The following is a 22856-nucleotide window of genomic DNA, read 5'->3' on the forward strand; positions in this document are numbered from 1 at the left end:
AAATAGTCAGAGTCGGGTCCTTACGATGCCACTTGCAGAATATCGTCACTGGATCATGTTTATTCAAGGCAGATAAGTCATTTGCGGGCGCTCAAAACAGATTTGCCAGAAAAAAATAATATTTGAAAACTTTAATTACCCAACATATGCTCCTAGGTCGAAGTCTGCAAAAAATAGTCAGAGTCGGGTCCTTACGATGCCACTTGCAGAATATCGTCCTTGGACCATGCTTATTCAAGATAGATAAGTCATTTGCGGGCGTTCAAAACAGATTTGCCAGAAAAAAATAATATTTGAAAACTTTAATAACCCAACATATGCTCCTAGGTCGAAGGCTGAAAAAAATAGTCAGAGTCGGGTCCTTACGATGCCACTTGCAGAATATCGTCACTGGATCATGTTTATTCAAGGCAGATAAGTCATTTGCGGGCGCTCAAAACAGATTTGCCAGAAAAAAATAATATTTGAAAACTTTAATTACCCAACATATGCTCCCAGGTCGAAGGCTGAAAAAAATAGTCAGAGTCGGGTCCTTACGATTCCACTTGCAGAATATCGTCATGGGATCATGCTTATTCAAGGCAGATAAGTCATTTGCGGGCGCTCAAAACAGATTTGCCAGAAAAAAATAATATTTGAAAACTTTAATTACCCAACATATGCTCCTAGGTCGAAGGCTGCAAAAAATAGTCAGAGTCGGATCCTTACGATGCTACTTGCAAAATATCATCACGAAATCATGTTTATTCTAGGCAGATAAGTCATTTGCGGGCACTCAAAACAGATTTGCCAGAAAAAAATAATATTTGAAAACTTTAATAACCCAACATATGCTCCTAGGTCGAAGGCTGAAAAAAATAGTCAGAGTCGGGTCCTTACGATGCCACTTGCAGAATATCGTCACTGGATCATGTTGATTCAAGGCAGATAAGTCATTTGCGGGCGCTCAAAACAGATTTGCCAGAAAAAAATAATATTTGAAAACTTTAATAACCCAACATATGCTCCTAGGTCGAAGGCTGAAAAAAATAGTCAGAGTCGGGTCCTTACGATGCCACTTGCAGAATATCGTCTTTGGACTATGCTTATTCAAGATAGATAAGTCATTTGCGGGCGTTCAAAACAGATTTGCCAGAAAAAATAATATTTGAACACTTTAATAACCCAATATATGTTCCCAGGTAGAAGACTGCAAAAAATAGTCAGAGTCGGGTCCTTACGATGCCACTTGCAGAATATCGTCACTGGATCATGTTTATTCAAGGCAGATAAGTCATTTACGGGCGCTCAAAACAGATTTGCCAGAAAAAAATAAAATTTGAAAACTTTAATAACCCAACATATGCTCCTAGGTCGAAGGCTGCAAAAAATAGTCAGAGTCGGGTCCTTACGATGCTACTTGCAAAATATCATCACGAAATCATGTTTATTCAAGGCAGATAAGTCATTTGCGGGCACTCAAAACAGATTTGCCAGAAAAAAATAATATTTGAAAACTTTAATAACCCAACATATGCTCCTAGGTCGAAGGCTGAAAAAAATAGTCAGAGTCGGGTCCTGACGATGCCACTTGCAAAATATCGTCACTGGATCATGTTGATTCAAGGCAGATAAGTCATTTGCGGGTGCTCAAAACAGATTTGCCAGAAAAAAATAATATTTGAAAACTTTAATAACCCAACATATGCTCCTAGGTCGAAGGCTGCAAAAAATAGTCAGAGTCGGGTCCTTACGATGCCACTTGCAGAATATCGTCACTAGATCATGCTTATTTAAAGCAGGCAATTCATTTGCGGGCGCTCAAAACAGATTTGCCAGAAAAAAATAATATTTGAAAACTTTAATAACCCAACATATGCTCCTAGGTCGAAGGCTGAAAAAAATAGTCAGAGTCGGGTCCTTACGATGCCACTTGCAGAATATCGTCACTGGATCATGTTTATTCAAGGCAGATAAGTCATTTACGGGCGCTCAAAACAGATTTGCCAGAAAAAAATAAAATTTGAAAACTTTAATAACCCAACATATGCTCCTAGGTCGAAGGCTGCAAAAAATAGTCAGAGTCGGGTCCTTACGATGCTACTTGCAAAATATCATCACGAAATCATGTTTATTCAAGGCAGATAAGTCATTTGCGGGCACTCAAAACAGATTTGCCAGAAAAAAATAATATTTGAAAACTTTAATAACCCAACATATGCTCCTAGGTCGAAGGCTGAAAAAAATAGTCAGAGTCGGGTCCTTACGATGCCACTTGCAGAATATCGTCACTGGATCATGTTGATTCAAGGCAGATAAGTCATTTGCGGGCGCTCAAAACAGATTTGCCAGAAAAAAATAATATTTGAAAACTTTAATAACCCAACATATGCTCCTAGGTCGAAGGCTGCAAAAAATAGTCAGAGTCGGGTCCTTACGATGCCACTTGCAGAATATCGTCACTAGATCATGCTTATTTAAAGCAGGCAATTCATTTGCGGGCGCTCAAAACAGATTTGCCAGAAAAAAATAATATTTTAAAACTTTAATAACCCAACATATGCTCCTAGGTCGAAGGCTGAAAAAAATAGTCAGAGTCGGGTCCTTACGATGCCACTTGCAGAATATCGTCACTGGATCATGTTTAATTAAGGCAGATAAGTCATTTGCGGGCGCTCAAAACAGATTTGCCAGAAAAAAATAATATTTGAAAACTTTAATAACCCAACATATGCTCCTAGGTCGAAGGCTGAAAAAAATAGTCAGAGTCGGGTCCTTACGATGCCACTTGCAGAATATCGTCCTTGGACCATGCTTATTCAAGATAGATAAGTCATTTGCGGGCGTTCAAAACAGATTTGCCAGAAAAAAATAATATTTGAAAACTTTAATTACCCAACATATGCTCCCAGGTCGAAGGCTGAAAAAAATAGTCAGAGTCGGGTCCTTACGATGCCACTTGCAGAATATCGTCACTGGATCATGTTTATTCGAGGCAGACAAGTCATTTGTGGGCGCTCAAACCAGATTTGCCAGAAAAAAAAAATATTTGAAAACTTTAATTACCCAACATATGCTCCCAGGTCGAAGGCTGAAAAAAATAGTCAGAGTCGGGTCCTTACGATGCCACTTGCAGAATATCGTCATGGAATCATGCTTATTCAAGGCAGATAAGTCATTTGCGGGCGCTCAAAACAGATTTGCCAGAAAAAAATAATATTTGAAAACTTTAATAACCCAACATATGCTCCCAGGTCGAAGGCTGAAAAAAATAGTCAGAGTCGGGTCCTTACGATGCCACTTGCAGAATATCGTCACTGGATCATGTTTATTCAAGGCAGATAAGTCATTTGCGGGCGCTCAAAACAGATTTGCCAGAAAAAAATAATATTTGAAAACTTTAATTACCCAACATATGCTCCCAGGTCGAAGGCTGAAAAAAATAGTCAGAGTCGGGTCCTTACGATGCCACTTGCAGAATATCGTCATGGAATCATGCTTATTCAAGGCAGATAAGTCATTTGCGGGCGCTCAAAACAGATTTGCCAGAAAAAAATAATATTTGAAAACTTTAATTACCCAACATATGCTCCCAGGTCGAAGGCTGAAAAAAATAGTCAGAGTCGGGTCCTTACGATGCCACTTGCAGAATATCGTCACTGGATCATGTTTATTCAAGGCAGATAAGTCATTTGCGGGCGCTCAAAACAGATTTGCCAGAAAAAAATAATATTTGAAAACTTTAATAACCCAACATATGCTCCTAGGTCGAAGGCTGCAAAAAATAGTCAGAGTCGGGTCCTTACGATGCCACTTGCAGAATATCGTCACTGGATCATGTTTATTCAAGGCAGATAAGTCATTTGCGGGCGCTCAAAACAGATTTGCCAGAAAAAAATAATATTTGAAAACTTTAATAACCCAACATATGCTCCTAGGTCGAAGGCTGAAAAAAATAGTTGGAGTCGGGTCCTTACGATGCCACCTGCAAAATATCATCATGGAATCATGCTTATTCAAGGCAGATAAGTCATTTGCGGGCGCTCAAACCAGATTTGCCAGAAAAAAATAATATTTGAAAACTTTAATAACCCAACATATGCTCCTAGGTCGAAGGCTGAAAAAAATAGTCAGAGTCGGGTCCTTACGAAGCTACTTGCAAACTGTCGTCACTGGATTATGCTTATTCAAGGCAGATAAGTCATTTGTGGGCGCTCAAACCAGATTTTCCAGAAAAAAATAATATTTGAAAACTTTAATAACCCAACATATGCTCCCAGGTCGAAGACTGCATAAAATAGTCAGAGTCGGGTCCTTACGATGCCACTTGCAGAATATCGTCACTAGATCATGCTTATTTAAAGCAGGCAATTCATTTGCGGGCGCTCAAAACAGATTTGCCAGAAAAAAATAATATTTGAAAACTTTAATAACCCAACATATGCTCCTAGGTCGAAGGCTGCAAAAAATAGTCAGAGTCGGGTCCTTACGATGCCACTTGCAGAATATCGTCACTGGATCATGTTTATTCAAGGCAGATAAGTCATTTGCGGGCGCTCAAAACAGATTTGCCAGAAAAAAATAATATTTGAAAACTTTAATAACCCAACATATGCTCCTAGGTCGAAGGCTGAAAAAAATAGTTGGAGTCGGGTCCTTACGATGCCACCTGCAAAATATCATCATGGAATCATGCTTATTCAAGGCAGATAAGTCATTTGCGGGCGCTCAAACCAGATTTGCCAGAAAAAAATAATATTTGAAAACTTTAATAACCCAACATATGCTCCTAGGTCGAAGGCTGAAAAAAATAGTCAGAGTCGGGTCCTTACGAAGCTACTTGCAAACTATCGTCACTGGATTATGCTTATTCAAGGCAGATAAGTCATTTGTGGGCGCTCAAACCAGATTTTCCAGAAAAAAATAATATTTGAAAACTTTAATAACCCAACATATGCTCCCAGGTCGAAGACTGCATAAAATAGTCAGAGTCGGGTCCTTACGATGCCACTTGCAGAATATCGTCACTAGATCATGCTTATTTAAAGCAGGCAATTCATTTGCGGGCGCTCAAAACAGATTTGCCAGAAAAAAATAATATTTGAAAACTTTAATAACCCAACATATGCTCCTAGGTCGAAGGCTGAAAAAATAGTCAGAGTTGGGTCCTTACGATGCCACTCACAGAATATCGTAAATAGATCATGCTTATTCAAGGTAGATAAGTTATTTGCGGGCGCTCAAAACAGATTTGCCAGAAAAAATTATATCCATAGAAACAGTTTTTAGCGGCAGCCTGGCCTGTGTAATGTGCTCCCCCCACTCTATCAGTACTAAAAAATTCGCCCACATGTCATACGTCGGATCCTAACGATTTAAACTACTGAACTAACGTAAACTAACGATTATCTATCGATTCCAATTGATAGAAACCGTAAATTCCGTTTTGGGGCGGTAGCGTGAAGTTGACCGCCCCACTTTACTTAATAATGAATCAAAAAACTCGGAATCGGATCCTAACGATTTCACATACTAAACTAACATGAACTAACGATGAACTAACGATTACCTATCGATTCAACTTGATTGAAGCCATAAAAACAGTTTTTAGCTGCAGCCTGGCCTGTGTAATGTGCTCCCCCACTCTATCAGTACTAAAAAATTCGCCCACATGTCATACGTCGGATCCTAACGATTTAAAGTACTGAACTAACGTAAACTAACGATTATCTATCGATTCCAATTGATAGAAACCGCAAATTCCGTTTTGGGGCGGTAGCGTGAAGTTGACCGCCCCACTTTACTTAATAATGAATAAAAAAACTCGGAATCGGATCCTAACGATTTCACATACTAAACAAACATGAACTAACGATGAACTAACGATTACCTATCGATTCAACTTGATTGAAGCCATAAAAACAGTTTTTAGCTGCAGCCTGGCCTGTGTAATGTGCTCCCCCCACTCTATCAGTACTAAAAAAGTCGCCCACATGTCATACGTCGGATCCTAACGATTTAAAGTACTGAACTAACGTAAACTAACGATTATCTATCGATTCCAATTGATAGAAACCGCAAATTCCGTTTTGGGGCGGTAGCGTGAAGTTGACCGCCCCACTTTACTTAATAATGAATAAAAAAACTCGGAATCGGATCCTAACGATTTCACATACTAAACTAACATGAACTAACGATGAACAAACGATTACCTATCGATTCAAATTGATTGAAGCCACAGAAACAGTTTTTAGCGGCAGCCTGGCCTGTGTAATGTGCTCCCCCACTCTATCAGTACTAAAAAATTCGCCCACATGTCATACGTCGGATCCTAACGATTTAAAGTACTGAACTAACGTAAACTAACGATTATCTATCGATTCCAATTGATAGAAACCGCAAATTCCGTTTTGGGGCGGTAGCGTGAAGTTGACCGCCCCACTTTACTTAATAATGAATAAAAAAACTCGGAATCGGATCCTAACGATTTCACATTCTAAACTAACATGAACTAACGATGAACAAACGATTACCTATCGATTCAAATTGATTGAAGCCATAGAAACAGTTTTTAGCGGCAGCCTGGCCTGTGTAATGTGCTCCCCCCACTATCAGTACTAAAAAATTCGCCCACATGTCATACGTCGGATCCTAACGATTTAAAGTACTGAACTAACGTAAACTAACGATTATCTATCGATTCCAATTGATAGAAACTGTAAATTCCGTTTTGGGGCGGTAGCGTGAAGTTGACCGCCCCACTTTATTAAAGAAAAAAAAATACTTAGAATCGGATCCTAACGATTTAATATACTGAACTAACGTCAACTAACGATTATCTATCGATTCAAATCAATAGATACCGTAAAATCGATTTTGGGGCGGTAGCGTGAAGTTGACCGCCCCACTTTATTAAAGAAAAAAAAATACTTTGAATCGGATCCTAACGATTTAATATACTGAACTAACGTCTACTAACGATTATCTATCGATCCTTATTAATAGAAACCGCAAAATCGGTTTTGGGGCGGTAGCGTGAAGTTGGCCCCCACCATTTTGTTTTTAAAAAAAATACATGTTTTAGTCGGATCCTAACGATTTAACCTACTGAACTAACGTGAACTAACGATGAACTAACGATATAGGTATGCCATTTGCGGGCACTCAATTTGGGGCGGTCAACTTCACGGACATGCTATATATATTTACATCACTAAAAAGCAAAAAATAAATAATTTTTAATTAAAAAAAAAACCGCCTTCAAAAAATATCCAATAAAGAAAATAGTAACTATATACACAGTAAGATAAAACACTAAAAAGGTTAGAAATAATAAAGCTTTTTCTGTATTATAAATCCAAAGTTCGTTAAAGAACCCCTTTACAAAATATATTATTTACTTACAAATCAATAATAATAAACAATATTTGGAGTCGGTGCCAGCAACGATATAATGGGATTAAGATTTTGTTAACATACCTACATTATCTACTAATTTCTAAGTTATTGAATTGAAAACGACATTTAAGTTTCACTAGTTATTTTTATATGGTTGCTGGCACCGACTCCAAATATTGTTTATTATTATTGATTTGTAAGTAAATAATATATTTTGTAAAGGGGTTCTTTAACGAACTTTGGATTTATAATACAGAAAAAGCTTTATTATTTCTAACCTTTTTAGTGTTTTATCTTACTGTGTATATAGTTACTATTTTCTTTATTGGATATTTTTTGAAGGCGGTTTTTTTTTTTAATTAAAAATTATTTTTGGAGACTGGTTGTTAGTAACAACCTGAGTTTGAAATTGAACAGACCTGTAAGATTATTTTCCTTGGTAATTGTTACATATTATATAATAACCTGTGATGATGGATATTTTACTTGCACACTTGATCACTATACCTACTTAGAGTCAGACACGTCATATAAACACTTATATTTACCGACTAATATTATTAAATGTTCCTCCGTCATTATTACTTCCGTGTTGTCAGATCTATTGCAGATTTTAATGTGGGTAATAATTCAAATGAACAAATACAAACGCATCAGTAGCTACTTCGGCCGTCATCGGCTCTGTTCGGCCGTCGTCAGCTATGTTCGGCCGTCGAAGACGCTGAACGGCTTCCGCCAGCTCTGACCGGTCCTTATCGTAGGTACTCGGCCGTGATCGGAGCCGTTCAACTCTTTCCGGCACCGTACGGCGGTATAAGGAGATTTATGAATGCGAACGTGTGCGGTAGGCTGCAAACAGCGTCGTACGAATGCGAACAGCTTTACGGCAAAACGCCGTTTTCCCGTCGAAAGACGTCGTTTCGCGTGGGCCGAGCCGATTTACGACTTATTCGCTCTTATTGTGTTGACATAAAGCTTTTTCCGTACGCGATTTGCCGAAACGGCGTCGACTAGTTTGGGGAGACCCTAAGCCGCCTGCTCTTCGGTCACCAGTACGTCAACCAGACGCTTCGCGATTTCTGCAAAAAACTTGTGCGCGCTGGGACCCCATGGACCTAAAGTTTCAACGCCAAATGGTACAAAATGGTGCTCCGACAGAATAAATTCTGAAATAAATAATATTTGATTTGATTGAAACAGTGTTTTATCGTAACCATTTAATCTCAAGTGTCACACGAACCTAGCCACCGTTATCTAAGTAGTCAGTTATTATGTTATCTAATTTATAAAATATGTAAATAAATATTTTGGGGGCAATCTTACACAGAACGACCTAGTCTCAAACTAAGTAAAGCTTGTACTATGGGTACTAGGCGACGAAATATATACTTATATAGATAAATATATACTTAGGTACATAGAAAACATCCACGGCGCAGGAACAAATATCCGTGCTCATCACACTAATAAATGCCCTTACCGGGATTCGTACCCGGGATCATTGGCTTTTTAGGCAGGGTAGGCCAGACAGGTTGTTAAAGTGTTGTTAAAAATTACAGTGTTCAATAGTTAAGGATCCTTCCTTAAACCGTAAAATGGTTGAACAAATTTGTTTTTTTTTTGTATGTGAGAAAAGACAGTTTTGGAGGTCGTACAAAAATGGACGAGGGGTATAATTATGACTTGACATATTTAAAAACGTGTTTAGTTGGAGGAAGCTCTCCAGTCCAATTTGTACGATGTTGTAACCTTTTGCTGTGTATCTTTTTATTTTATTGTTTTATTTGGACGAAACTAGATTATTAGTTGTTTAATGCTGTGTGATACAACGTCTGAATATGTAGAAAAGGTTGGAGTAGACAGCGAAGAAGGACTTTTAATACAAATTATGAAGTTTTGCTTCTTGTTCTGAAGTACGAAAATTGTTAAAGGCGTACACATAATATTTTTTTAAACAGTTCGAAGTAGATAGACGAAAATATAAAAGAATTAATACTAATTATTATTAAACATAAAAATGATGTTTATGTCCTGTCAAAAATTATTCAAGCATAATTTTTAAACCCTGATGTAAAAAGAGGGCTGTCTGCATTCTGTGGCATCGTAGCTCTCAAATGGATGAACCAATTTCGATTTCGGTTGTTTTACGTAAAAGCGACTATATGCCTTGCGGAGGTTCTTGGCTATGTTTGATAAAAATCGATCCACAAGTTCGAAGAGTATCGGATCTTTTCCAAAATCTTAGGCATTTTTGGCATAAAATGTGGCATTATCTATGAAAAGGGACCCTATTGTCGATGGCGCTTACGCCGCACTGCGTCGCGCAGCGTTGTATTTGTATCGGAGCATCGTTTATAACGGCGGAAGCGCCATCGACAATAAGGTCCCTTTTCATAGATAACGTCACAAATGGTTTAAAACTTATGATTAGCGTTAGGTTTTTAGGGTTCCGTACCCAAAGGGTAAAACGGGACCCTATTACTAAGACTCCACTCTCCGTCCGTCTGTCTGTTCGTCTGTCACCAGACGGTATTTCATGAACCGTGATGGGTAGAATATAAATTTTCACAGATGATGTATTTCCGTTGACGCTATAACAACTAATACCAAAAAGTACAGAACCCTCGATGGGCGAGTCCAACTCGCACTTGTCCGGTTTTTTCTTAATTTTTACTTTCATATTTATGCTTAGGTAAGCAAGTCTCAAGAATAAGTTTTATGAACGCACCACCACTGTTCCCTTTTCTACTGTTCTCCTTTGTATTAATAACATCTTGCATTTCGAGAATGTAGACAAAATGGCGATGTCTTCTGTATGTGCCCGCAATTTCCGAAATACGAATTAATTTCCGTCGGCGGGGAACGACGGAGTTTCAAATATTGTGACAAATATTTTTATTACTTTAGAAATGCGGGGATTATTGACTATGAGAAACATTTCTTGGAAAAGCTGGAAGATGTTTTATTTTTCTATACGAGATTAGGTATATGAATTCTGCATTGGTGAAAAGTTTTATGTGTGTTTGAAATAGTGTGTTGTGTTTTAGGAAGTAAATTAAAACAAGTAATATTACTTTGCTAATCCGCGAGAAAATAACGTGTTAGTCAATCAGTGCTAACCCGTTATACTTACTTGCGTATTTTTACATGCAATTAATGTTCCCACCCTCCCACCGCAAAAATAAATACGCAAATAAATATAACAACCCACCACCAAAAGTACAAAACTCGACACGTGTTTCGCCTCTCTACGAGGCATCCTCAGGAGATGTTGACGGTATGACACCCGACAACTGACTACACAGTAGTAGAGGGTGGGAACATTAATTGCATGTAAAAATACGCAAGTAAGTATAACGGGTTAGCACTGATTGACTAACACGTTATTTTCTCGCGGATTAGCAAAGTAATATTACTTGTTTTAATTAGCATGGATTTCCGCAAAGTAACGCCTGATTCTATTAATTATTTTAGGAAGTATTAAGGTGACATTCGGATGTCAACTGCAGCTTTATTACTGTTGCGACATTACTGCTGCGGCGTTGGTGCCGCCGCTGTATACATAATAATATGTCAATTTCCTTGATAACATTTTTATTTAATTACAAATCCTGGTCATCGCTAAAAATATTGTTTATACATCGCTCTTAGTGAAACCCGCTCGCGCCTGTAAGTATACCTATGTCTAAGTGTAATTAAGAATTGAATTCCTCTCCGGTTAATGATAGGCATACATTTTCTGAGGCCATTGCCAGCTTTTATTATACGTAAGCTCACATTTCTACTCGAAGTACGATTAATGTAATTTCAATTAACTAGGCGGCGGATTCTAATTCAACAAATTGTTATGCTTGATCTGGTTTTGACACGACCTAGACGATCGTCTTGGTGATTGGCGTGCACCATTCAGTGTGAGCGAACCTCAAGATCAAACCAAAGAGGCTCTAGGTATCTTTTGAATACTTTAACTTTTAGGGCCACCCCACACTAGCGTCTCCAGAGCGTCAGCGTGTAGTCAACATATGGCTGCTGCTCGACGCAACGTTGGCGCAACTGCCCCGTTTGTTTGGACCCGGGTACATCCTTAAACTACGTCCTAAAGAGTGGTATGGGCATTGTGAATATCATCTCACTTTGTGCGGTAGGGCACAGCACAGCGGATGTCATTCCAGATCTATAGCAGAGCCCAAATGGGGAAATACCTCCACCTCACAGAAAACTGCAGCCAAATAGCACTAGACCCTACTCATAGTGTTGTGTTCCTGCCGGTGAATAAGGTTGCCAGAAAGCTCAACGAGGGTACGGAGTGTTAGAGTAGGCGGGCCGTATGCTTTTGCCTGAAAAACTGTGCAGCGATGTCATTTTCCATAGCGCTGACTAGACGCCGACGCTCAAAAAACGCTAAGACCAACCGCTAAGGCCTTTAGACCAATTAACACCGAAGTGCAAAGTACCGTTAGTCTCGTCTCCAGACAAAAGTACTCAATATTATATTGATTACACACGAGGATACATTTAACCGGCCAATAAAGTAGTTATCGTGTTATTGAAATTTAACTGGCAATAAAATTATCTGAGGCCGTAAAACTCTGTGTTGTTACGACCCTCGTAAATCAATTGGAACGAAATTTGGGCGCCACACCCTCCAATAATTGAATATATTAAGATAAGCATAATTTAATTTAATTTTTAGTAAGATAAACTACTCAAAATGTACCTAGGTTTCAGTCATGCGGTATGCGTATAACTATTTGGAGATCATGCTTATTTGGACTTTATACACAGATTATAAAACAAAAATAGTATACAAAACGCTTAACGGAATGGGTTTACGCAATATCCTGGTAGATGGCGCAGTTACGACCGGCAAATATCCTGCATCACGCAAACGTAACAATTGACTAAAAATACTAAAATATTGAATTACCGTTTCTATTAACAGAAAAGTTGACGAAAGGCTTTTCCCTTCGAGCAACTTTTTCCCTCTGCCGAAGCACATGCCCAACTGGGCATAGCGCGGTGTGTGTTGTAACTCGTCCGTACACGAAAAGAGATTGAGGTGTGCAAGATTTGCTGTCGTGTCGTGCGTTATTTTCTATGTATGCGTGTCATCATTACAGATTGGATTTTGTTAGTAAGTGAGAACTGCGACTGTGTACACGTTTCCTCCCGCAAAAAATGACAGAACGATTTGTACGACAAGATATCACTTGGGCTCTTCCGACGTCTTGGAAGCCGATGTTGACAGTAAAAAATATTTTGAGGAAAGTGGGGACTACGTTTGCATTGAGAAGCTATTGATACTTTCCTCTTATCTTCTTCCCTAGGGCACTTTCGAGCAAGCGAATATACGCGACAGCCGCCTACGCACCTATGATTTACGACGCCCCATCCTATTTAACATAAAAGTATCCAATCATTTTAAATGAAAATCAAGGATGTATTTTACTACTTAAGTGCTATTACGCAATACAAATATTAAATGCAAATTGTGCATCGAATATATGCGTAGTCGTTTTAACAAATATGGATAGGTCAAATGACATATGTGGTAGGTGTGTCCTTTGCACTTACATATACTAAGTTAAAGAAACTATGTATATACTGACTACTAATTAATTTAAACTCTAGGTCCATGGGGTCCCAGCGCGCACAAGTTTTTTGCAGACATCGCGAAGCGTCTGGTTGACGTAACTGGTGACAGAAGAGATGGCGGCTTCCTCGCACAACGTATCATTGCGACACAAACGAGGAAATGCCGCCAGCATCCTTGTACAATGCCTTAAAGGCCTGTTTTAGATTAGCTAGTTATTAATTTAGTTAAGCATTTGTACAGTTACTGTAATACTCTGTATATATATATTATTTTGCTAATATTTATATTGTATAGTTTCTTCTTATTCTAAGTCGGTCCTTTACTGCTGTGGATCGTGATTCCGCTTGCTAATATTCCTAATGGCAGCTCTCCACTTCTCCCTCTCGGTTGCTTTGTGGAAAGCTTAGTGTGATGTCCATCTGGGCAGATATTTGGTCACACCATCTCATTGGACTTGGTCCTCTAGGCTGTCTGCCGTCCACCTTTCCCGTAACCACAAGTCTCCAAGTTGCCAGGGTCTCTGCGAGCTATGTGACCGAAGTATCTCAGTACTCGTTGAAGACAGATGGTGTAAGTCTAGGTTCCTTTTCCAATGTAAGCTGGGCTAATATGGACACGTTAGTGCCGCATGAGTTCTAGGGTATAGTTTAGTTGCTTCAAATTTTTTTACTTCTTACTCATGTGTAGTGTATTTTTATCTTTCTTTTTCAGTGTAATATACGTTTATCGTATAAAATATGTATGTATTTATATCCTTTGTCTTTCTAGTATACCTTGTATTGTGCATATTTCACCTTCTTATAACTTCCTCCTCTTGTCTACTCAAAGGTTAACTGAAAGAGGTTCCTCAAGTACTTTTAATTAGTGTTTTTGTACAGTAAAGAGTTTATTACTAATTGCATTAAGTTGTAAAATCGTTTTAATTAAGTAGAATCGTTTAATTGCTTTTCGAGTACAGGTGGCCTAGTGGTAAGGTGTAACCTGGGGTTCGTGGGGTCAAATCTCGGCTCGTTCCGATAAGTTTCTCTAGACATCCATGTCCATGTTCCCAGCATCCATACTACGGGGAATGGCTTATCATCAAGCAGGCCATGATTGCCTATATTTGTAATATTTTTATGTTTAAGTATAACGTGGTAGACATATAAAAAAGAAAATGTGAGCCTAATTTGGTAGTGAATCTGCCATAGCCTACTGAAATATTTCGCCAATTTGGGACTAGTGATCAATGTGAAACCAAACATTTTTATCTCAATATAAAAAAAAAACATTTTTGAAAAAAAAATATTAAGACCAGTCGACAAAAAGTCAACTAGCTAATTAAACTAATATGGCGTCTTGAATACACAAGTCGATCAGTGCTCTAATCTAATTTCGTTATAATTTTCATTTTTTCCAGAAATATTTATTAAAAATACCAATTTATCTAACAAGCAATAACAACGTTATACATAATAACAATGTACTTACATCATATCATTTCATTAACTTTATACATCAAGTACTTGATCAAACCGCGTTTACTGCAGCCATCATAAAACCACCCGCCATTTTACTGCCAGTATATATCACATATTTACAACCCGCTATAAAATTAAAGGATAATTTCGAACTGGTCGTTGTAAGTCTTGTGATAAACCTACCCTTACATACAATACGAAATGTACATTTTTCTTTATGTGCGCACAAAAGTTTAAATAAATAAACCAAGTTGTGTGCCAAACGTGTAAAAACGCCCCAGTATAATCAGATAACTTGAGGAATGTGTAGAAACGTGGATTAATCTTAATTTCACATGCGAATCATTTCTCTCATTATCATAATTATATTTGTCGACTTTTTCTGTTAATCAACACTGATAAAAAAAAACTATATTGCCATTAAAAGAAGTTCAGTTTCACATTGAAAAATAAGTGAAACATCACCAGCCCCAGTAACCAATTGTAAAGTAACATTTTATAACTTACCTATATTGGACCGCGTAATGCAATAGTCAACCATAAATCAAGTTGTGTGCCAAACGTGTAAAAAAGCTTATCCCGCATGCCTATTTCGGGCCCAGTATAATCAGATAACTCGAGGAATGTGTAGAAAGGTGGATTGGCTTCATTTTCATTCCGGACGCCTACGCGTTGGTATCGCTGGGATGGACAGGCGGTTCCTGATTTATTTGAGTATGTGAAAAAACTAACTAAAGTAATTTTACACCAAGCTACAAAGCATTATTTCGTATGATATATACATCATTAGGTTGTTTGTTTAAAGTATAAAGTACTTAAAGTACCTACACAATTTCACTAAAGCTTTTTTTAAATTACATTAAAGCATCTTACAGATCTTACTTAATCTCCGACATATGTTATAGTGTTTTAGAGTAAGACCAAGCTAAGTTGGCAGCGATTTTGATAACTCAGACTGTGCAAGTGTTATTTAATAATCATAATTTAATAGAAGTTTGACTTTTGAAATAACACTTGCATGGTCTGGACTATCAAAATCGCTGCCAACTTAGCTTGGTCTAAATATAATAAATAATAAATAAATAAATATTTATAGGACATTATTACACAAATTGACTAAGTCCCACAGTAAGCTCAATAAGGCTTGTGTTGAGGGTACTTAGACAACGATATATATAATACATAAATATGTATAATTACTTAAATACATAGAAAACACCCATGACTCAGGAACAAATATCCATGCTCATCACACGAACAAATGCCCTTACCAGGATTTGAACCCGGGACCATCAGCTTCGTAGGCAGGGTCACTACCCACTAGGCCAAACCGGTCGTCAATTCATTCTATTAATTATTTGATGATGCGACAAATTATTATTTGAAAATTTTTCCACGTTTCCCTAGTAAATAGATATATAACGTAGATAAATCTGTTATATAATCATCATTAGTCATCTTTAGGACATAAGATGGAAGCTTGCTTGGTTTTTATTGGTCTAATACTTATTTATGTTTTTGGTACCTATGTATAAGAATCCCAAGCAGTCTATTTTGTACATTACTACTAGTGAATTAATCTTAAATAATCTGTAAATTCCTTTGTGTTTTTTTTTATAATATAAAAAAGCTCGTTCCAATGCCTACACGAAACCGGCACAAATTGTTTTTGTTGTTTGTTTGTTGTTGTATTCACCTAGTTATTGCAAAACGTTGAACAAATGTAAATTATTTAAGATATACAGTATATTCCACTTGTACCAAATCGAGTACCCGTATGTTTATTGTCATGCTTTGAAGAGTATGCTTCGATATTGATATTATATCATAATTATGTCTACCAAATTATATATTACTCATGTGTATCATAATTGTATGTAAGAAATTGTAACGCAAATAAATAAGAGCGAGTTATACTTTAACATAAAAATCTTCCAGGCGCACCATTTTTTTGCATGACAATTTTTAGCAATGAAAAAACAGGCCAGTAGGGCTAAGATGGTAGGCTTTTTATCATTTGTCACCATGCCTGTCACGTTCTAACATGTAGCTAAGTGCGAAAGTAACGGGCATAGTGACAAGCGATAAAAATGGAACCATGCTGCCACTACAGAGATATATATATATATATATATATGTATGTCTACTTAAAGTGTTCAAGCCAACTTTCGTGACATTTTAGTATGTTTTTTTTTTCAATTAGAGCGTAACTTTTATTGTATGAGAGTGGCTATTCGTGTGACAAAATATTTAATTACCTCATTGATTACTCTAAATATCTCAAAAGAATTGGAAAGAATTTCTTATCCTTCCTTATGAATCATTGTTATGTTAATACAATAGCAAACACAACGTATATTATTTCATGCGAGTAAAATATCATATCCTTGTGTACACAACCCGCGTGTATAAATATTTGTGCAAGATGATATCTCAGTCAACAATATAGAACTTTGTGCGTTCGTTTGTTGTAGAAATAGGGATAATGTTCTCTGTTGGTCATTTTGTGAGTGTTTCTTACACTTTATTGACTGGCGAAGCAAATGTCATTTCAGCTTGCATCTGGATGTTCTTCTCATGCGACCCATTTCTAACCGATTCTCGTAAAAAAATGTGGGTATGTTTGATAGTTTCAATAGAAAAAAAAAATTTTTTTTCGATTGAAACTACATATAAGTATTTGTGCAAGATCATAGGTCAGGAATATAGATATAACTTAGCACTAGAAGTTCATTTGATATAGAAATAGTTAGAGTAGAGTTATATTTCATCACTTAATTTTTCAGATATAAATTTATAGGTGCATATAGCATGGCACATATTTAAGTGTAACTATTTTTATTAAAATTGCCAAAACAACTTCCACTTTATCATTTTTAAATTATCAATGTAATTTTAATATAAATATTATAGTCGCATTGTGATTGTATGCATTCCCTATTTTTTTAAAGGACTACCTGTAGGGCTAATATGGTCGGCTCTTTATCACTTGTCACCATGTCTGTCACGTTCTAACAAGTATGTAAGTGCAAAAGTGACGGGCATAGTGACAAGCGATAAAAATGGATCGATGTTGCCACTGCTGAATACCAACTTGATATTTAGAAATGGCAAGAAACTGCATTGAGTTCTTCAAATAAGGTTAAGGTACACATTATCAAGGGTTAGCAATGTTTTCATGTCACCTCTGGAATTGCAAGCATCTATAAGCTACGTGTATGTTTTATTGTCACCGATATAGTATGTATTAAAAAATCGCTGTTGTCCATTTTTATCGTCGATTGTAGGTACGTGTCATGAGACCTACTACTCAAAACTGTACGAAGACAAACAAATATAACGGGTTCTTATCTATTTCTACTGTCACTCTACATGAGCTCGTACTCTGATTAGATATCACAACTGAATTAGTACCGTCAACTGGGATAAATAGGGATAAAAGCTGGAATGAGATTTACCTGATAATTTCTTTACCTATACAAATTGTATCATGCAATTGAAAATTATAGTAAATTTTGTATGGGCAGTTTTTAAAATATTGTCAAGTTAATCTAATTTCAGATTTAATCTGTGTTCATCCCCGCTATCCCTATTCACCCCGGTTGAAGGTATCGTATTGGAATTTGACGTTTCCGAATCCATCCTCAAATTGCCGTATTTGACACGTATTGCTTAATTTAGAATGTCTATTTTGTATGCCCTGAAAGGGTAAAGGCCTAGTAATTATTAGAATAGCAGGCTCAAAGGCAAGCATTTAGAGTATTTAGGTAGCCATTATGCTGCACAAAGCGGGCAGTGCTGTGCGTGAAACATTAATTGCTTTCTCGTGTTCACCTGGGTAGTTGGTTTAAAGCTAGAATTTTTAACTTGGGCGAGCCGAGGTTTGAAATTGGGAAGATTGGGTTACTCCAAATATAGTAGTTGCTGCCACTGGTAGAAACCATAGAATATCAGGTTTCCCGGTTGTTGCCGGTACCTAGGGCATGCAATATTACAGTTACCTACTACACGTACAATTCTGAAATCCTATACCTATTGATTTTCAACACCGGAGTTCCGGAATTAAGACCGGCATTGAAAATTATAATTGTGTTATGGTAAAGTTAGTTAAATAATCAAGGAAAATGGTCTGTTTTTAATGTTTTGTGCCTTCTGCGACACTAAATTTGATCAGAACGAAGGTAAATAATACGGTACAGAGTAAATGTGATCAGCAGCTCTGAAAACCGAATGTTTGATTTATTAACAATTAGCGCAGAAATCTAAGCTGGATTCTTCCTCCGGCATTTCGTTTTGTATAACTGCAATAATTCATACCTTTTACTTCTCATAATATGGCCTAGATATTCTAGTTTCCTCTTTTCAGTTGTAGGCCAATCAAATAAGATTTTTCCAAGAATTGATAATTTTTTTACCCAGCAAGTTGGAAATAAATATACCTTATTTGGTCCTAAATGCGTGTAATCCCAGTTTACGCAATCCCAGTAGGTGTGCATAAATTTTTGATATTTTTCATTTTTTTGCTTGCGGCTCGAAAACGGTACGTCTGACGGAAAATTTTCTCTAATCATAATTAAAATTGATATAATTATGTGGAAATCCAAAAACTCCTTTACACCAGTGTCTGATCCACAAAACCTTACTGGCAGTGCCATTGTAATTGATGCTTGATGGTGAGTTCCTTTTACATCGAGTGGTTTGGCAATCCAAGAAAAAATAATCCCAAGGCTCACAATTTTTGGTCTATATTGTTATGTAGCAAATAATCTGTGGCAGACGGATAAAGTGACGCAAGAGTAATCCTATAAAGGTTCCATTTTTTCCTTTTGAGATACGGAACCCTAAAAACAGAAACAAATGTTTTATATCTTTGTCATTATCGACGCGATAAGCGTACATGCAGACATAACATTAATCTTCGTCTAATTCATTAAAATCGCGGCTATAAGACGGTATCATGTCAGATTAAAACGAAATTTGCCATAAGTAGGCAGGAGGTCAATTGACTGAAACCTGTAAACAGCTAGGCACTTACTCGGTGATAAGAAAGCTCATTGATTTGCTTGGATGTAAGCTTTCTATACACTCTTTTGTCTTATTCTGATTTTACTTGTCCTCTAGTCTCGGTAAGTTTTAACCCCTTACTGTATGTAATAAAAGTATTTGTTGAAATTTTAACTTTATAGCTGCCAATAGAGTTGAATATCATATCCGCCATATATGGCTTCATATGGGGTTAAGTGCATCAGCATTACTGCTGCAGTTTTGCGCTGTGCCGAATGCATTGTTGCCGCCAATATCAAAATTCGTTTTCATTTCTCATGCTCTGAAAGTGATACGTTTCTGTACTAGAGCATTTTACTTTCCAAACACGATGTATTTTACTTTCCTTGTTTTCGAAATGAAAGTAGTGTTAAACTCGGGTAAAAGGCATCATTTCAGCCTCGTATTTACCCTGTCACTGCGTTCGAGCGCCAAACTACCTCGGCCTTCCATTGTTTGGTTAACAATCAACTATTATTTAATAAAAGTTAATGAAGAATGCAGTTGGAAACATGACTGCAGCAGTATTGCAGGGCGACATTACTGCCGGCTTTGTTGTTGTCACAAATAATATCCAGATCGATGTCATTGCCTGCAATTATGACGTTTGCAGCAGCAATGCAGTCGGCAGTAATGTCGCACTGCATGGTTACGTTCAGATATCAACCTGAAATAGACAAAAAGCAAAGAAGACAAATAGCCTACCGATAAATCCATAAATGTACTTTTTGCGTTGGCTAAAATTTCTCCCTTATAAATGTAATAAAATGAACCACCTTAATGTATTCATCACCTATCTTTTAATTTGCATCCAGACAAATTGACGGGAGAATTTACTGTCGAGATAAGTACTCCGTTGAGTGGCCTATAACATTACGGCGTTTCATAAAATTGTATAACTAAATATGTTTAATGTGCATTTTCTTTGTTTCTCCAGCGAGTACACTCGTAGATATGAACACAATACAATGTAAGTACGAGTGCCGACCGATAATCGTAATGATGTTAATTATTAATCTTACGACTAAGTAATCTCAAGAGAAGTGATTTCCGTGGCTTAAAACCGAAATACGCATCATATCTATTAAACGGATACTAATACGTAGTTTTGCAAACGGGAGCAACCCATTTAAAAAAAAAAACCTGATTATTGCAACAAGTTTATTTTTAATGGATATTTAATGTTTATTGGTTGGTGGTCCAAATAATGTCGGTTCACACTTGCCCGTTTACTCCTAATCATAAGAAGCGGTTTCATTCAGATTTCCTAAAATCTGTAATTGATTTGATTTAATTAATAAGTACAAGCGTAATGCACTGAGAATAATAACAATAACAAAAACCTAACAGATTTTAAAAACAGAGGTCGCTCGGGACTCTAAATTGATTGAGAAATAAATCGAATTGATTTGGATATTTCGTATGTTTAAAACATAGATAGTCGACCTATAGATTCATATACATATCGTAAAACCACCCAACTATTGCCCATCCATTGACTATTGTTGGGAAGATTTACGGTATCAGTTATAAAATACAAAACAGCATGCGTTACCTTTGCATTCGTTGGCGTCCCTCGCCGTCGCGCGTCCCCACGGCCTGTCGAAATGGAACGGCTTGCACCTCTCGCAGTCCCGGCCTGCCGTGTTATGCCGACAGTCACACGCCAGCTGCTGCTGCCCTTCTTCTCCCTTCATCGGAACACATCGAGAAGCATGCCCGTTGCACTTGCACCGTCCACCGACAGCGAAATCAGACACAGCGTAGTGCTGCGTCCCACCCGCTGCCTGCTTCTTGTAATCCACCTCGTCACCCTCAGATACCATGTGCAAACGGTTAAACACTACACGCACGTCAGTAGCAGTCACCCAGTCTTGTAGCACAGGCGATATGTCGAAGTTCGGAGCGCTAGGACGGCCTTCCAAAGTTGAAAAGGCTAGGCGAGATCCGCTTGCGCCCTCACCAGCCATCCTATGGGAATCTGAGCATCTAGCTTCTTGCTCGTTCGCAGATGTCACTGAAGCTTTATTAGGCCTGCCATAAACACGACGGCATTGGCTTGAGTAGAATTGAAACGGTTGCCAGGTCATTCCATAATCCGCGCTCTTGTAGATCGCTACGGAATCCGGTCGTGCAGCTTTCGGGCAGAACTGGAGGCTCACGTAAGTTAACTCGTATTTCTTGCCCAGGGATAGGGTTAGAGAGACGTTATCGGGTGGGGATTCGTAGGAGACAGGGGCTAGAGCGGCTGAACGCCAGCAGGTAACGTTAGAAGGGTTGTTTAAGTCAGTTAGATGAGTAGGTGGGTTGCGGCGATCGGAGCGGGTAGCATCGCAAACTCTGCAAGCGTTCTCAGGTTCATCATCTCCTGGAGGATCACAGAGACGCTCAGGTCCTCGACGTCCGCAGATGGAGGAAGCAGCTACAGGGGCTCCGAAAGCTGCGTTGACAAAGTCAGGGATGCATCGGCGCGGGCGGCCGTCCTCGTAGCACGGGTCAGGGGCGGCGAGCGCGAGCGCCGCGGCGGCTAGCACAGCCAGCGCACGGGCGATCATGGTACGTAAGTACACGACACTCGCGAAGTTCGCGGAAACTGGCGGGACGTGCGCGCCGGTCGGGCTCCGCCGGCAGACTAACGCGGGGCGCGGGCGCCCCCGTGCGCATTGGGCGACCGGTGAAAGTTCAATTGTTTTTGTTTACAGCTTTTTGACTGCGTTTGTTGGCGATATGGGCGGATAATGCTAGCTTTTGTGCAATTTGGTAGCTTCCTGGTAGTGTCGGATTTGTAAATAGACTTATTAATTATTGTGTTGTGTGAGTGGTAGGTAGAGCTCTTACGAAATCACTTCGATCAATGAACTTTTGGTTTAGTTTGGGCTCTTTTTACAAGGATGATTATATGATCTATTTTGTCTCGGAAAATTGTACCAGAGTCGTATTATGCTACGAAGATGACCTGAATCTTAAATAGGCAAAGTACTTATTACGAAAGGTGTGCATTTTTGAGATTAATCATAAAAATCATACTAATATTGGAATTTACCACTTATATATATATATAAACTAAAACATGTTTTTAAATAAACAGATACTTGTAGCTATCTGAATAATTAGGATTCCAAATTAATGGATAGTGGATTTTTCCACTGCAGGAAATTAAAGCACTTTATAAACAAACATTATATTTAAATGAATGCTTATAGTACATGTATCTATTTAAACCACATTGCACCCATCTTACACATATAAACATCACAAATAAAAACAAAACCACAAAAAAGCTTTACACTCAAGTCCCCTAGTTTGAACAGCGCTCGCCAGACGGTATTATTTGTAAGCATCTAAGCATTGAGAACTCTCCACGCACCCATCGGCGACTG

At 38.0% G+C, this 22856-nt stretch overlaps 1 protein-coding gene across 2 annotated transcripts in view; it reads right to left on the reverse strand.

Annotated features, from left to right (window-relative positions):
* Positions 1 to 22250, reverse strand: part of LOC133523315 (netrin-B-like) — a 358018-nt gene extending 335768 nt beyond the window's left edge. For both annotated transcript variants that reach the window (XM_061858822.1, XM_061858823.1), the window contains exon 1: positions 21032 to 22250. In XM_061858822.1, the coding sequence (XP_061714806.1) occupies positions 21032 to 22031 (1000 nt within the window). In that variant the 5' untranslated portion in view covers positions 22032 to 22250. The remainder of the gene's footprint in view (positions 1 to 21031) is intronic.
* Positions 22251 to 22856: the final 606 nt, after the last annotated feature.

Source organism: Cydia pomonella, chromosome 12 (genome assembly GCF_033807575.1).
Source record: "Cydia pomonella isolate Wapato2018A chromosome 12, ilCydPomo1, whole genome shotgun sequence".
NCBI classification, from domain to species: domain Eukaryota; kingdom Metazoa; phylum Arthropoda; class Insecta; order Lepidoptera; family Tortricidae; genus Cydia; species Cydia pomonella.